The sequence below is a fragment of the Nilaparvata lugens genome, chromosome X, assembly GCF_014356525.2.
Source record: "Nilaparvata lugens isolate BPH chromosome X, ASM1435652v1, whole genome shotgun sequence".
Lineage (NCBI taxonomy): Eukaryota > Metazoa > Arthropoda > Insecta > Hemiptera > Delphacidae > Nilaparvata > Nilaparvata lugens.
Genome location: NC_052518.1, coordinates 105,450,657 through 105,466,103, shown reverse-complemented (window position 1 = coordinate 105,466,103; position 15,447 = coordinate 105,450,657). Strand labels below are relative to the sequence as shown.

Sequence of the window (15,447 nt, the reverse complement as noted above, 5' to 3'; positions counted from 1 at the left end):
AAATAAAGCTGATGCTCTATCCCTGAAAACAACGTTTTCTTGAGTAAGCCAGTCATTGTTGACAAAATAATCCATCTATTATGCTGTACAGACTGGATGATTTTTGATCGTCTCCTTGAAAAGGATTTGCTCTTTAATTTCTATCAATTTCATTGTTCATTTCACTTCAGAAGAGCTGAAGATTGGAAATCTTCACTTTTTCTGGAATCTTCATTTCACTTCAAAAAGCTGAGGATTGGAAATAACAGGACAGAGTTGGAAATAATGCGATTAGAGGAAGGGATCATCCAATTCCAAAAAGTGCCCACTCCAAAATTATATCAAGTCTTGATAAGAAGACAAAAGATTCCGCTCTGAAAGAGTGAAGGGTTCCATTATAACATTTTAATATTGTGGTGATCTTCTAGGTGGAATGATAAATTGATCAAATATTATTAGGTATTAGCAGTTCTAATTGGAAACATGACCCACTGTCTTTAAAATATGCCTATAACCATCCTCGGTAAATTAATAATCTATATGCAAAATTTCAAGTTAAATCAGTTGAGTAGTTGAGACGTGATGATGCCTGATTTGTAAATTTCCAATCCCGTACGTGTATAAGCCAATTCTTTCCTTTATCATTTCATAATAGATAATAGATGGACAAACAATGAAGTTGCAGGTCAAAGTGATTTTTGTACCACTGTGAAATAAAGATATAGCAGATATAACAAGACGAAACAGTCATCCAAACCTGGTGCCTTCCTTTCTTCCAGATCATTCAAAGCCTTTTTAAATTTCCCTCATTATAGGTGCAAATATGAGGTGTTTCCTCATTATAAATTGAAAGTTTACGCAACTATATAGCCTAATCAAACAGGGTATACTCCAAGTGACTTCATATCTTAGTTGATGGCGCGCGCGGTTCATAAATCAAAGGTTGCGGGTTCGAGATCTATCAAACTTATTTTTTTTGCTGAAAATGTTCAACTCTTATGAAGATTATCCACATAGTTGTGAACAACATAAGTAATTATTCGATTTTTTCATGTTTCCTGGACATAAGGAGATCGCATTATTTTACATCTAATATTCCCTGGTGCAAAGCACGGGTTAGCAGCTAGTCTAATAGAATATGACTAACAATATCTGGAACATGCCTTAGCGTAGGTCTGTTTCAATATCTTGATCAGGGGTTCTCAATTCTCAATTGATGTTCATCAAATGTCTGCAATGAAATGATTAATCCAGGATTGCATTACCCAGCTCAGGTGGAATCAGTAGCAAAATGTGATCCTATCTTTTACGAGATAAAATACGACTGTTGATAGTTGAAGAGCTGAGAGATGATCCAATGATTGATCAGGTCACTTCTGAACCGGCATCTTACCTCCACTCTCACATCACGAAATCACTCATCCTCAAATGCTTATAACTGAAGAATAGAAGTGAATTTCACCAATGTGATGACATCTTATTGTTCCTCTCATCAAGTACTATCATTCCTGATAGTTTGAGCGATTTCAATTGTTGACCATTTTTGCAAAAATTCATGGATTTCATGAAAAATTCTAATCTCCCAGATTTGGTTGATATTCGGGCTATGGATATTGGTTGACCCAACAAGTGTCGTGCTTTAATATGAGACGTTTCACTGCAATACAGGGTGAGTTATTCACTGAGACATGAAGGGCCGTTTGCACAGTGTAAGTTTAAGCTAAAGCTTAAACCAAATCTGGATTTTTTTTGGTTTTAACTAAAATTCCGTTTGCACAGTATCAGTTTAAACTCTTTATTGAGTTTAAACTCTGGGAAAGTTTAAACCTCCAAATCAGGAGGTTTAAACCAAATAATTTGGATTAACTTGAAATCTGTAAAGATTTGATGGGGAAACAGTCGATAGTAAATTATTTTTTCGACGGTTGTTTTTAATGCTTCTGTAGACGATAATTATTATTAATTTAGGTTATAGTGAATCATTACTTGAATGTAGAAATAATTGTAATGGAGGAATTGATAGAAGTTTTTAATGCGATTGATAAAGATGACTGCGAAGAAATTTTGAATCTGAGAAAAATTGGGCAAAAAACAAATAATTTAAATTTCTGGGATAGAGAAATTTTCAACGGTTTTGCTTGAGTACAGCAACTGCCAATAAATTTAGTATTTTGATTAAATAAACCATTAGATAGAAATTGAGACAATTTTTAACAGTGGTCTTCGATCAGAAAACATGTTTTTAATAACACATAAGAGAGATATATTGCTTTCGAGAGATTTCTAATAAACGAGGAAGATCGTAGTAGATTCAAGCGTAACAAAATAAATGTTTTATCTTACATTCTAGAATATATTTTCTGGTTTCTACTAAACATAAGTTTTTAAAGAATTTCTTGGTCGCTTTTCACTTTTATAACCGTACAGCTTACAGCTCTGTGGATTTTGAATAAGAACAAGAAATTACTAGAATAGTAGCTACATAACCTCAATTTACTGATGTTTTGAAAACAAATAACAAATTTCCTGTAAAAATCAGCTTTCCTGATATTATAAACGATAACATTCTATTACCAACTTAACGCTAAACTAGTTTAACTTAAACTGGATTAGTAAATGCACTGAGAAAACCGATTCAAGTTTAAACTTTCAGATTAACTTAATCGAGTTTGGCAATCTATACTGTGCAAACGGCCCTAAATCTTACCTCTACTATCAGATCAGAAAAATCACTTATCTTCAAATGCTAATAACAGAGAGTCTGAGTGGAAAAAGATATACTACCATCTTTATGTGATGTCCACGGTATAATGGCAGTAGAGAAAGGTAGCAGAACAGCGTTGCCGATTCTCTAACCGGCCACTGCCTTCCATAGAAGATGGTAGGAGATGACACCGGGCCTATTTGACACCAGTATTTCTGATGTAATATCAACTGCTCATTCTTCTTTATGATATATTTTATTCGCCAGGAATAAATATTTGTCAATAAATAATAAATTTTCATAATTGAGATTGGATATTTTCTTCATTAATTTTATTTCTAAATTGATAAATAACGATCTGGCAACGTATCGGAGCTAGAAAAGGATAGCCCTATCTGATTTGTCGAATGATTGACAAGGATATAGTGTAAATATGGAAAAATTGTGTAATTCGGGGACGGAACAGTCTTTTGCTATGCCTATTGGTCCTTCCCCAATCATTTCAAATTCAAATTTATTCATTCCTTGTACAATATTACAAAAATAATCAAATTGACATGTTTAATGTATAACTTAAATACAAAAAATCAAAGTACAAGAGAATGTAAAGCTCACAAGACATGAGTCCGTTCGTGAGCTTAATTAAGAAATATATCAACTTCAATATATTAATTTTAATGAATTGTGTTGTGTGTATCAATAAATAAATAGTAACACCAATGTTAAACAAATACTGTCATGACGTGGACCTCACTAAAACATTGTCAACTGGAAGATGTTTTATCAAGTTCTTGCTCAGAGCGTAATGAGATTCAGGAGAACACGAGAAGTCAGAATTCGGACTTCTATAATTTGAAATCCTCTATAATTCGTAGTGAAAGCAAGCTTGGTCTCTTGAAAAAACCTCTATAATTCCTAGTAAATCAATTTATTCCGGTCCCCTCGATAATTCGTAGTAAAATAGAGCGCTGGCTCATCGACGATCTCTATAATTCGAAGTTTTGTTTGCGATAACTCTAATTCGTATTTTCTAGATTTTCTCATACATCATGGAAGGGGAAAATAATTACAATGTTATCGCAAACTAATTTTCCAGACATGAGTCATCAACCGGAAATCACATTGACGCCAGACAAGATCATGGTCTATTGGTCAAAGTATAGTCAATCCAGTATTATTAGAAATTATTAAAATTATAACTTTTTAAGAGATAAATGAGATTCTTGGAAAATACCTTTTTAACATTATTCCTATTCATAATGCATTGACAGAACTCTAACTAAAGGAACTCTATAATTAACAGATTCAGAACTCTCATCTGAAAGAACACTTATCAACCAAGATTTCTCTTTGCTTAGTGAAATATCCAGCATTCAATAGTTCATAATATATTTTGTTTTCTTCAACCTCCATGATTAGCCTCCTTCTTCTCCTCCTCTCCATAGCCTCTATAGTTCGTTCCCTCCATAATTCATAGTAGACGCTTGGTCCCGTCAACTACGAATTATAGAGGTTATACTGTATTGGCTGTGTCATTAATTCAAACAGGTGTTTGAGCTCTAGGCGTCAGAGGAAGCATTTGTCTGTACATCGCCTATAGTTTGCTCTTGTTCTTTCCTTCTGGGCATTTCAACTGAATTGAATAGATTGAAATGAAGTGCACTCATTGATAGAGCTTCAAAATTCCACAATGAAATTATAAAAAAATATATTATCTTGAGATTGGTACTTGTTGCCAGGCAACTGATAACAAAGAAGAAGGACAAGTATTTCATCTTCTCCTTCTGTCTTCGACCTCTTCTTCATCTCCGTCTTCTTCTTCATTGCTTTCTGTATCAAAACAGGAATCAATAACTGGAGTGTGTCATTTTTACTGCCAGCGCTATCTTAACAGACACTCTACAACTACATCAAGCTTTTCTCTTCAAATTTCCGTCAGTGAACTTTTTATCAAGGGTTTTCACCATATTGGTTAATAATGTTATCAATTTTTGTCATCAACAAACTTTCCTTGATGTGTAAAGAATTCACTAAATGAATTTCAATGCAATTGCACCACATTTGTTACTTATAACTGACTTTTAGTGTGCTGCCACTCGCCACAGTTTTGTGCAAGCAATCTTAGACCTGCCTTCTATTGCTCTGCTTTCAGTGACCCAGGTTTTAATGATTGAACCCTGTTTTTGAGAATCACCTTGACAGAACCTTATGAGTTTATCATGATGGTTCAATAAACCAATAAATATAGTTTTTTTAAGTGCAAAATCACTTGATTTATTTATTATGAGTTTATCAAGTGATTTCATACATAGTGATTTGTTTCGTTATTTCATGTTTCTCCTTAGCAAGTACTTTCACTCTCACTACTACTTTCAATCCTATGGTTACGGTTAGCATTTTTCGGATGAATTGTTTGAGATTTGTAAGGTCTCAAATAGCAGATAATTGAGAGAAATACTGTTATTTCAAAAACCAACTTTCAGTTAAAAATTGAATAATTTATTTTTTTTATAGCAGCCTATATATATTTACCTAGGCTTACATTATAGCAGTGATACCAAAAAGTTACAAGCTCTTTGTAAAGCTCTTTAAAGCTCTTTTGTAGAAAACTACAAATTAATATTAAGGTGCGTACATACTCCTGATTATTATAAATTATTATTTTTCATTTGTTCAGAAACAATAAGATAAATACAGATACAATAATCATAGCATTAGCTGATGAAAAAATAAATGTGTTCGTGGCGCATAAGTCTGTACGCACCTTTATACTATCGCGTAATCATGGAGAGTAACATTTAGAGCATAGGAGAAAAATAAAAATAGCAATTCAATTTAAACATGGTTTATGAATAGAGTTGTATATCTACTGAAATATTAAATTGAAATTGAAGAATAATTATTTCCTGCAGGAATATGAAATAGTTTGCTTTTGAATTCAACTTTTACTTTCTTCACTTTACTAACTCTCGAAATAAGAATCAGGAGATATATCCTTATCTATAATAGACATTTCTTACTTGTTACCCCATTATTAACGGGGGTAATTGGTAGAGTGGACATTATTGTCCAAACTTCGTCACCTCATCAAATATAAGTCATTCTATTCTATTATCCATAGATTTTCTTGTCTACTTTTCCCCTTCTAGCCACATTTTATCCTATTTGGAATGTAGGCTACAAATTAACTTAAAATTGTTGAAATTACTGGTCAATTATCACTTTTAATTCCGATTTGTTCCCAAGTATTTGTTGATTATATCTAGGCCTACTAAGGGTGGCCACTAACGACAGGATAAGTGTGTCGAGCATGTGTGAAAGGACATGTCTTCGAACGAAAACCAGCTTCTAACATGAAAAAAACAACCAATAACAATAAATAAACCACTGGAAAATTATAAATATACAAAAATAGGTAGTTTAACTTCAAACTCATCTTCAAGTGGAGTTATCATTTTCAAAAAATATAATAGACATCAACCCCATCAATATACTTGAAAGGAACTAAAAAAAAACATTGATGAAATTAGAACTGCGATATGTGCAAGTGAATGAGAGATCATCATCCCTCAACACAAGCTATGCCTAAAGAGGGATGCGACATTTATTTATATATTATCAGAATATGTTAATTTTGATTTGTTATATTGATATGTTTAAGATTATAATTCCAAATGTATGCTTATTTTGATTAATATTGGTAAATTGCCTGTTTGTAATTATGTTAACAAATAAATAAATGAATGAATGAGATTTATCCGGAGGTAGGCCTATATTATAAATAGCCACGAATACCTCTGTATTATAAAATGTATACTCAGAATAAATGTAAACTGGCATCGTCTATGAAAAATTGCTGCTTGTATGATTCTGAAACCATGATTGAATTTTACTGTTGTATTATTCAAAGGCAAAATAAAGTTCATTTTAATTTAATTTCTCTTCAATGAACTAATTTTTGTAGAAGGCGTGGAACTACACAAAAGTGCAGTCATAACATTTTCATACTTTATAAAAGGAATTTCAGATAGACTATACAAGTAAACCTTTCAAATTGCAATAAACAATTTGTTGGAATTAAAGTATTTTCGAGCAAGTTCATTTTGATTCGTAGAGGTCACTTATTAGTTTATGAACGTCGGTAGTTGATTGTTGTGATACTATCTTTTGCCAAAACTATTTCGGCTGAGTCTTCTATCTAGAGAGGTTCGCCTGATGACATCTTTCACTTTGCTGGGAGTATGAATGAGATCATCCAGATCATCCCCTTTTATACCGCGCTGGTATCTCATTTCTTTGGCCAACAGTCTCTCTCTCTTTATTTGGGTCCGGACCTGGGCTGGTACGTCAGGAATGACGTAGGCCAAGATTCCAGTCAGTGCAAACACTAAATGCTGCAACAAAAATAATCCATAGCATTATTCTTCTTCTTCGATCTATATCATCTTCATAAACAACATCATAAACCTCAACATAACCTCATAGACGTTTCCAGTAAAACCAGAGGTTTGTATGCTGTAACAAGCATCAATATTAGAAATCTCAACTCATAAAATTGATAAACCTGAAAATATTCGATTTAATGGGTGGATCAATATTGGAAGAGAAACAGAAGTAGTGCTTCACTGTGAAAATGGCATTAAGAAACAAATCTCAGTTAAAACTAAAATCTATATAGAGGTGACAAAAGATAAGGGAATCATATATAGAGGTGAGATACATTAACAGACTTCATCCATTCAACTATATTTCAATTTATCATGATAATATTGTCAACCTCAGTGAATATCGGGAGGCAACCAGTCTCTCCATTAGATAGAATTTACTGTGTGGTAAGGTATTCGGGGGTATAAGGATGTTTTGAAACAGTTGGTAACCGTGATTTCCCAATAGTAAATAGACCTATATGTGACACAATAATAAAACACTATAAAAAATATTGTGTAAAAATATCACGAATTTATTAAAAAGTTACAAAAATGGTTAAACACCTATGGTTGCATCTTCAGTGTGGAGGTGTTCAAACATGTTTGTAACTTTTTAATAAATTCGTGCTATTTTTACACAATATTCTAGTGCTATTATATCACTACATCTCACCAAAAACAGTATCTGAAGAAATATATTACACAGCATGGGTGCGTGTGAGGATATTTTTAAATAGTATACAGAGTAAACATGTAATAATGTCAGTATAAAAAATTGAACACTGTAAAATTCCCCATTTACCAAATAGAAAAACATCCATTTTGAAATATCTGCGATTTCTACTCTTGATTGCAGATGGCAGGTGAATAAAGAGCTTGACCTCCATATAACTTGGCTTCTTCTCAAAAAGCCTTAACCTATGTGAGACAACACACAAATTCCTCTTGCCCCTAGTATTGTATTGGTGAATCTGTGTTTGTTGTAAACTTATCATATCTTCACAAAATAACATAGATAAATAGGTATAGATTAATAAGAGTGATATAATAATAAGACATATACACATATAGTATAGACATGTTTAGATAAATAAGAAGATAAGTTGATAAATATAGATACAAGGCAATCGGCCTACCCTATCAGCCAATCGGAGAACTTCCTGCCATGCCGACTCTAAAACGCCTGAGAAAAACGCTCAATATGGTATGACCCTTGAAATACACAATTCTGACCAAATTCAAGTCTAGCAAGGCATCTGACAGCTTTTTTCTACATGAGAAAAATCATTTCTAACTTTTTAGAGGCTCTACTCCAGAGTTCAATACCGTATACTAAATGCGAATGTTTAGGTTGACTAAAAGCGGGATTTCATAGTAATTAAGATGGTAATTACTTGAATTAACATAATACCAAAAGTAAATCCATGTTGTTACCTCAAAAACAACAACGAAAGCAAGCCTTGCAGCAAAAACATGCCAGTACTCTGGAGATAGTCCATATGGATCTTTTATATGATCGGGTCCGTTCCTGTACCCTCTATATTGACATGTATCTGGCTCCTTATCCGATAATTTTCTGTCTATTCTCATTTCTTCTGTGTAGTGAGTTGTGTTGAAAACTGTTGAAGAACGAAGAAATGAATAAATAATAATAATTCATTCAAGAAATGAATAAATAATAAAAAAAACGTGTGAATATTGAATTTATTATTGATGGAATGGATCAGCAATTCAGGTTGAATGATATTTGATATTTATTTGCATACATCTTACGTTGCCAGGTATAAAAACTCTAAAACATCATGGGAATAGTTATTTGTGCAACTAGTGCGCAAAGTGACAGTTTGCTGCACCGAAAGAAACGTTTACGCCCGAGCTGTAGGTGAGGGCGGAATGCTTTCTTGAGTGCAGCAGAGGAACTTTGCGCACGTATTTCACATTACATTTTTCCTACAGTTACCATTGAATATGAAAAGTGGGTAATTATGGGTAGAATTCCCTGAAATCCATCAAATGTTTTTCTGTGTAATTTTATTATAAATAAAAACCTTAATTTATTTAAAATTGAATAATGTAGTAGTAAATGAATGAAGGTGGCTGTGTGCTGAATGTGGTGGCTGTCGCTGTCATCCACTGCCTTAATATGCACCTTAATATGACCTTAACGTGCACCACAACACTATAGCAGCCCAGTCACTGCAGTTACCAACTTAATTTTGATTTTGCTGCACTGGTGCTCCATATAACCTATCAACTATTTTGCGTTGTCATGTTGCAAATCTGGAGTGCAGAAAACAATTTTCCCGCACTAGAGCGGAAAAGTGATTCTTTGCGTTCTGTAATCAGTGCAGGAATGGCCACTTTTCAAGGTAACTGTAGGAAAAGAAAATATCAACATAGCAATGCCGAAATAAATTTAAATACAATACCTAATAATTTTACTAAGATACTATAAATTAAGAGTAAGGTGCCGATATACAATATTATTAAAATAGTTAATCTTACAAAGTGATGAAAGAAGATAAAGAAGAACAGGGGATAGAAGTGAAAAGTATGAAAGGAAGAGGATAATGAACGTGATCATTCATAGAGTTGTGTTTTATTAATAGTAATAAAAAAATGTAGTTTTCATAATTATGAAAGTGGTGAAACGGAAAGGTTCGGAAAAAATAAAAAATTGACGAGGAAGAATAAAAAATCTAAATGATGAATAAATTATTATAATAAATAAGGAATCATCATTGTTTATTTATTCATATACAAATACAATCCAGGTAAAAAGTACAGGCATTCACCCAAAACTGCTCTAAACCTTAATTGGGAATAAATAGTCTAGAGGTTTTTATTTTTATTACTATAATTATTGGAAAAAATCGACCATTGATCAGTAGAAAAAGAATAAGAAGTAGAGTAAGAGTAAGAATATACCTGATAAAGAGTAGTCAATATACCCAGTTAGATCGTGTGTTTTGGAATATACTACAGTGTAGACCATTCTAGGTATGTAATCACTGGTGTAAGCGATAACGAATGCCTGGAATGATAAAGAAAAATAATAAAACACTAGAATATCTAAAAATATCACGAATTTATTAAAAAATTACAAACATGTTTCAAAGCCTATGGTGTCATCATCAGTGTGACAATACACGACTGTTTGTTGCTTGTAACTTTTTAATAAGTTCGGGACATTTTCAGACAATATTCCAGTGTTTTATTGCACTAAATATCACTGGAGTCTCCAGTAATAGATAAATATCACTTTATCTCACCAAAAACAGTATCTGGAGATGAGGAAAGTCATAAAAGTATGAATAGATAAATTATAATATATGTTATAGAACACTTCAAACAGACAAGTATATTATATTATTAATTCACTTGATATTTAATAAGTCAAAGGCTATAAGTCTATTTAAAAGACTCTTGTGTAACCGGGAGTGCACAGTCTTTGAATACAGGATAATTAATTGAATTGTATTTAATTTTTACCAGGCCTTATAAGACCTATTGCGTTGTATTGCGTTTCACAATACAATATCTAATTTTACTTTTAAAAAACTAGTACTTTAGAGAATACTGACATTAGATACAACAGCGCAGTAAGTGACCGCTTGAAGAACTCCATACCAGGCTCCAATGTCCTCTACCCGCTCAGCTAACGGCCTCCGTGATTGGGCCACGTATTTGTAAGCGTCCAATCGGATCTCTCCAATGTTATTGAGCAGTGCAAACAGGGGAGCCAGTGGAAATGCAGCCACGAACAAAGTTACAAAACCGTATTGGATCACTGCAAAACAATATCCAACAAATTCAATTCAATTTATAACAATAACATACCCAATATCAGATGATCAGACAAAGGATGAGTAAGATAAGAACAACCTTGTAACCATGTACTAGGAAATACATCCTTGAGAGTGTATAATCAGGAAACGTGAAGGTATACCAGGATGAGGTGAAGGTATAATTGAATGTCAAGAACCAGGAGATATTTTTATGAAAAAAGTACAGTAGCCTATAGACTAAGATGATACAGCTGTACCATCTTATTTTCATATATATATATATGAAATTATAATGTATGTGAAAACGAGTGGTGTGAAGGAAAATTCAAATATACATGATTACAAGACACGAAACAAATCATGATATTGGGTTATTTCAATAAAAAACCAGATTATAATGGAAGGACATTTTATAACAAGTTACCACAACCCCTTAAAAGTAACGATGATTTGAAGATCTTTAAAAAACATTTGAAAAAATATTTATTTGATTATTTTATAGTGTACAAGAGTTCCTTTCAAACGAAGACTAGGTTGGATTTACTTGGTTTTGAATTATGTAAACTTATTAGTGTTGATTATGTAAAATTATTAACCTGACTTGTCTTATACTGGAGTCCGTAGGACTTGGTCTTGGAAAAGAATATGTATTAGGCTGACGAGTTGTTTATTGGTGATCAGTATTGATTTCAACTTGGATATCAAACATCAAACAGTGCGGGTGATTATTGAAAACACACACACTGTGCCATCGTGTCTGCTGACATCAACATATCAGCTATTTACCCATTTCAAGGTATTCTTCAAATAGAGCCAAACGGCCTGGATCCTGCAGTTGATAGTCTTCTTCCCATCTCGTATATTCTCGTGTAATATCTTTCGTTCTGCTCCTCTGTGTTCTGTATCTCAACCAATTATAAATTGCCCTAGAAATTAGCAAATACCGAATATCAATCTCTATAAAATAGTGAGACCCACGTTATAATCAGTGGCGTAGCCTGAAAAAAATTCGGGGGGGGGGATCATAACATTAGAGTAGAAATCACCTAAACTTTGAGGAATACACCGGGGGGCGTGGGGTATGGAATACCCCCCACCAAAGGGGGGTAAAATTTTGGTAATATACCTTCAATTTGGTGCGATTTAACGCAATTTCCACTTGAAAACAAGCATTCCATTCAAGTTTTTTTTTGGTGATCAGTAGTAGACCACTTATCATTTCGATTTTCCCTTGAAAATTTCATAGGCCTATGGGTTTTCTATTAAATAACAAATAGAATGGAATGATGTAGAATTTTATTAGTCATTCAATTGTTAAACAAATAGTGATTTTGCAGAAGGCCTACATTATTACATAACAAGCTAGAATGCTTAAATTTTTGCTCCAATAAAGCACTATTTCAAACTACTTTATAGGCTTAGCTTTACATTGGTTAACATTTTTTTTTAAACCAACACGAGTTTTACCCGAGTGTTCAAACTTACATTGTTTTTTTGGGGGGGATAAAACATGTTTTTTTTTTCAAAATAGGGGGATGTGTCCCTCCTGTCTATGATAGAAACTACGTCCGTTCATCATAACTGTGAAGTTTTCGGGGCTACTCTCTGAAAGAAGCTGCTGGAGCTGCATTCAAGGACATGCATCAAACTGAATAAACTATAATCATCTAGAGCAATATAAGCTATATTGATTTTCTTCATAATAATAGATGGTGTAAAGTGAACTAACTTTGAAGTGCTATCTGTAGCTTCTATATCCCCTGTTATCTAGTCCCTACGCAATAGATCACTCACTGTCTATAAGAAAATAGCTCATTATTATTATCATTGCTATGCTATTGCAGTGCTATTCTCTCATCTATATATATAAAAGCGAAATGGCACTCACTCACTGACTGACTGACTGACTGACTCACTCACCCACTCACTCGCAGAACTAAAAATCTACCGGACCAAAAACGTTCAAATTTGGTAGGTATGTTCAGTTGGCCCTTTAGAGGCGCACTAAGAAATCTTTTGGCAATATTTTAACTCTAAAGGTTGTTTTTAAGGGTTTAAAGTTCGTCTTTTAGCATGTATATTCTTCTTCTCCCAATCTCTTAATTATAATTGAAATTCCCATATCATATGTTACTATAGAACTATAATTTAGATAGAGTACCTCTTCGAAACAGTTGTTAACTGGCAACTAAATTAATAATTTTGTCAGGTTGGCATTAAGTTGAGTTGACTTTGTTAGGTTGGCACCAAGTTGAAGATTTAAATGCATTTATCGCGGAAAAATTGATTGGGCACTGCTACTTCAATCCTGGGAATATTATATTACTAGCCGTCAGGCTCGCTTCGCTCGCCATATCCGTTTAGCCAGACGTTTAGTCTGGACCCCCGACTGGATTGTCCTAACATATGATAAAAATGCTCAAATGAAAAATGCAGGCGAGCGAAGCGAGCCTGCTGACCTCATTCCTGGACGATCCAGTCGGGGTCCAGGGGGCGGAGCCCCCTGGCTAGACGGATATGGCGAGCGAAGCGAGCCTGACGGCTAGTCATTATATATTTATCGACTTACAAAGTACAATATAACAAAAATATGGCATTAGATTCTAATTTTTGCGGCTGATCAAGTCACAAAAAAATTCAGGTTCCATTTCGGGGAAATAAATACCCATATCCCCCCTCTGGATACGCCACAGGTTATAATGGCAGTATTCGATTAACATTGGTGTTACTATCTCTGTCCCTGTCCATCATTCGACAAAACAGATAGCGCTATCCTTTTCAGTTGCCAGATTATTCTTTAACAATGTAGAAATAAAGAATTTACAAAATATTTGATCTCAATCATAAAAATGTATTAGGTATACAATCATTGAAAAATATACTTCTTTAACGAATAGAATATAATATTGATCATTTTTAAATAGAAGAAGCAATTAATATCACATCGTATATACAGGTAGCAGCTATCCTCTACCTAAGGCTGTTGCAAGGCAGAGAATCGGCAACGCTGTTCTCTTATCTTTTTCCTCTGCCATTATAACGTGGACCTCACGGTAATAGTAGGCAGCAACTTAGGTAGGAAACTATACAATGACGATTATGTTATAGAACGAAATTACTGTTGATTCAACTCGTTCCAATTTTTCAAAAAATGAAAGAATCAACTGGGAATTCTTTGGATGAGAATTTTGGCGAATCGAGCATAAACATCCTTTTGTTGGTCCATTCAACACCACCATCTATTTTATCTATTTATATATTTATCTATTTATCTATTTATCTATTCATCTATTTATCTATTTTATTCTCAATCACAAATCATAATTAAAATATGATTGGGAGAAGACAACAGGCATAGCCCAAAACTGTCTTCTCCCAAATTTTTACAAATAAAAGTTTCAAAAAAGAATGATGTTAGATTTCACCATCAACCCTATAAAAGGTCCACGTTATAATAGCTGATACCAGTATATCTCATGTAATATTGACTGCTCGTTCTTGTTAAAAATAATCAATTAGTCAAGAAAATATAATTCTCAATGATCTAATAAGAAGTTTCCATGGTTGAGATTGAATATTTTGTTAATATATAAAATTTCCACATTGTTAAAAGCGAACTGGCAACGTTGCCGAGCTAGAGAAGGACAACGCTTTCTGCTTTGTTGAATGTTGGACAAAGATAGCAGCACCAATGCTGATCAAATACTGTCATTATAACGTGCTCCTCACTATAATAACCGCGATTAATTATAGGCTTTATTCTTCTCTTATATCGCTTCCCAATTGAACCTCAAATCCTGTTCACGACAAGTATATAAAGGGCTTCATGAAGCACTTTGTCGGCAGTAATTGTTTACATTATTATATTTTTTATCATACATGATGGTATATTCCCTCAATAATAGAAGAGTAAGCTTATTAGTACTGAATTAATTATTGTTGCGGTGTTGTTCGAAAGCAATCGATTATTTAAGTTTCATTGTAGATCAATAGTTGATTTTAGTTCATTGCTGTTGAATACTAATTATAATCTCTCTCTATACTTATAAAAGGCTAAGCCCCGACAGACTGAAATCACACCACAGCCCAAACTACTGAGCCTAAAAACTTGAAATTTTGCACGATTGTTTATGGTAGCCTGAAAACATCCACTAAGAAAGGATTTTCAGAAATTTGCCCCCCTGAGGGAGCTGGGGCCCCCCCAAAATTTTGTACTTTTTAACCGCTTATTGCACAGCAAAGTCATAAGGAACTTTTTTGTTCAGCTACGAAAAAAAATTAGATCTATGCAGAAAAATTTCGATCAGGAGCACAGGGGGGTCCAGGAGAGGGCATTTTTCGAAAATTTTGATGTAAAATCACACTACAGCTCAAACTAATTGTCCTACAGACTTGAAACTTTGCACAAATATTCTTCAAACATGCTAGACGCGCACTAAGAACGGATTTTGAGATATTTTAATTTTGCACGGTGTTTTGAACCCCAAGCCTCTAAGGGTTTCAAAGGATGAAAAATGATCCTATTAAGTAAGGTTATGAACATGGTAAG

General features: G+C 33.6%; 1 protein-coding gene across 6 annotated transcripts in view; it reads right to left on the bottom strand.

Annotated features, from left to right (window-relative positions):
• Window positions 1-5,198: 5,198 nt before the first annotated feature.
• Window positions 5,199-15,447, bottom strand: part of LOC111045483 (anoctamin-4) — an 87,960-nt gene continuing 77,711 nt past the window's right edge. For 2 of the 6 annotated variants that reach the window (XM_039442955.1, XM_039442951.1), the window contains exons 18-22: window positions 11,685-11,824; window positions 10,695-10,900; window positions 10,039-10,144; window positions 8,545-8,729; window positions 5,199-7,077 (exon numbers count right to left, since the gene is read on the bottom strand). In XM_039442955.1, the coding sequence (XP_039298889.1) occupies window positions 6,844-7,077; window positions 8,545-8,729; window positions 10,039-10,144; window positions 10,695-10,900; window positions 11,685-11,824 (871 nt within the window). In that variant the 3' untranslated portion in view covers window positions 5,199-6,843. The remainder of the gene's footprint in view (window positions 7,078-8,544; window positions 8,730-10,038; window positions 10,145-10,694; window positions 10,901-11,684; window positions 11,825-15,447) is intronic. The other 4 variants (XM_039442953.1, XM_039442952.1, XM_039442954.1 and 1 more) reach the window with 3 other exon arrangements.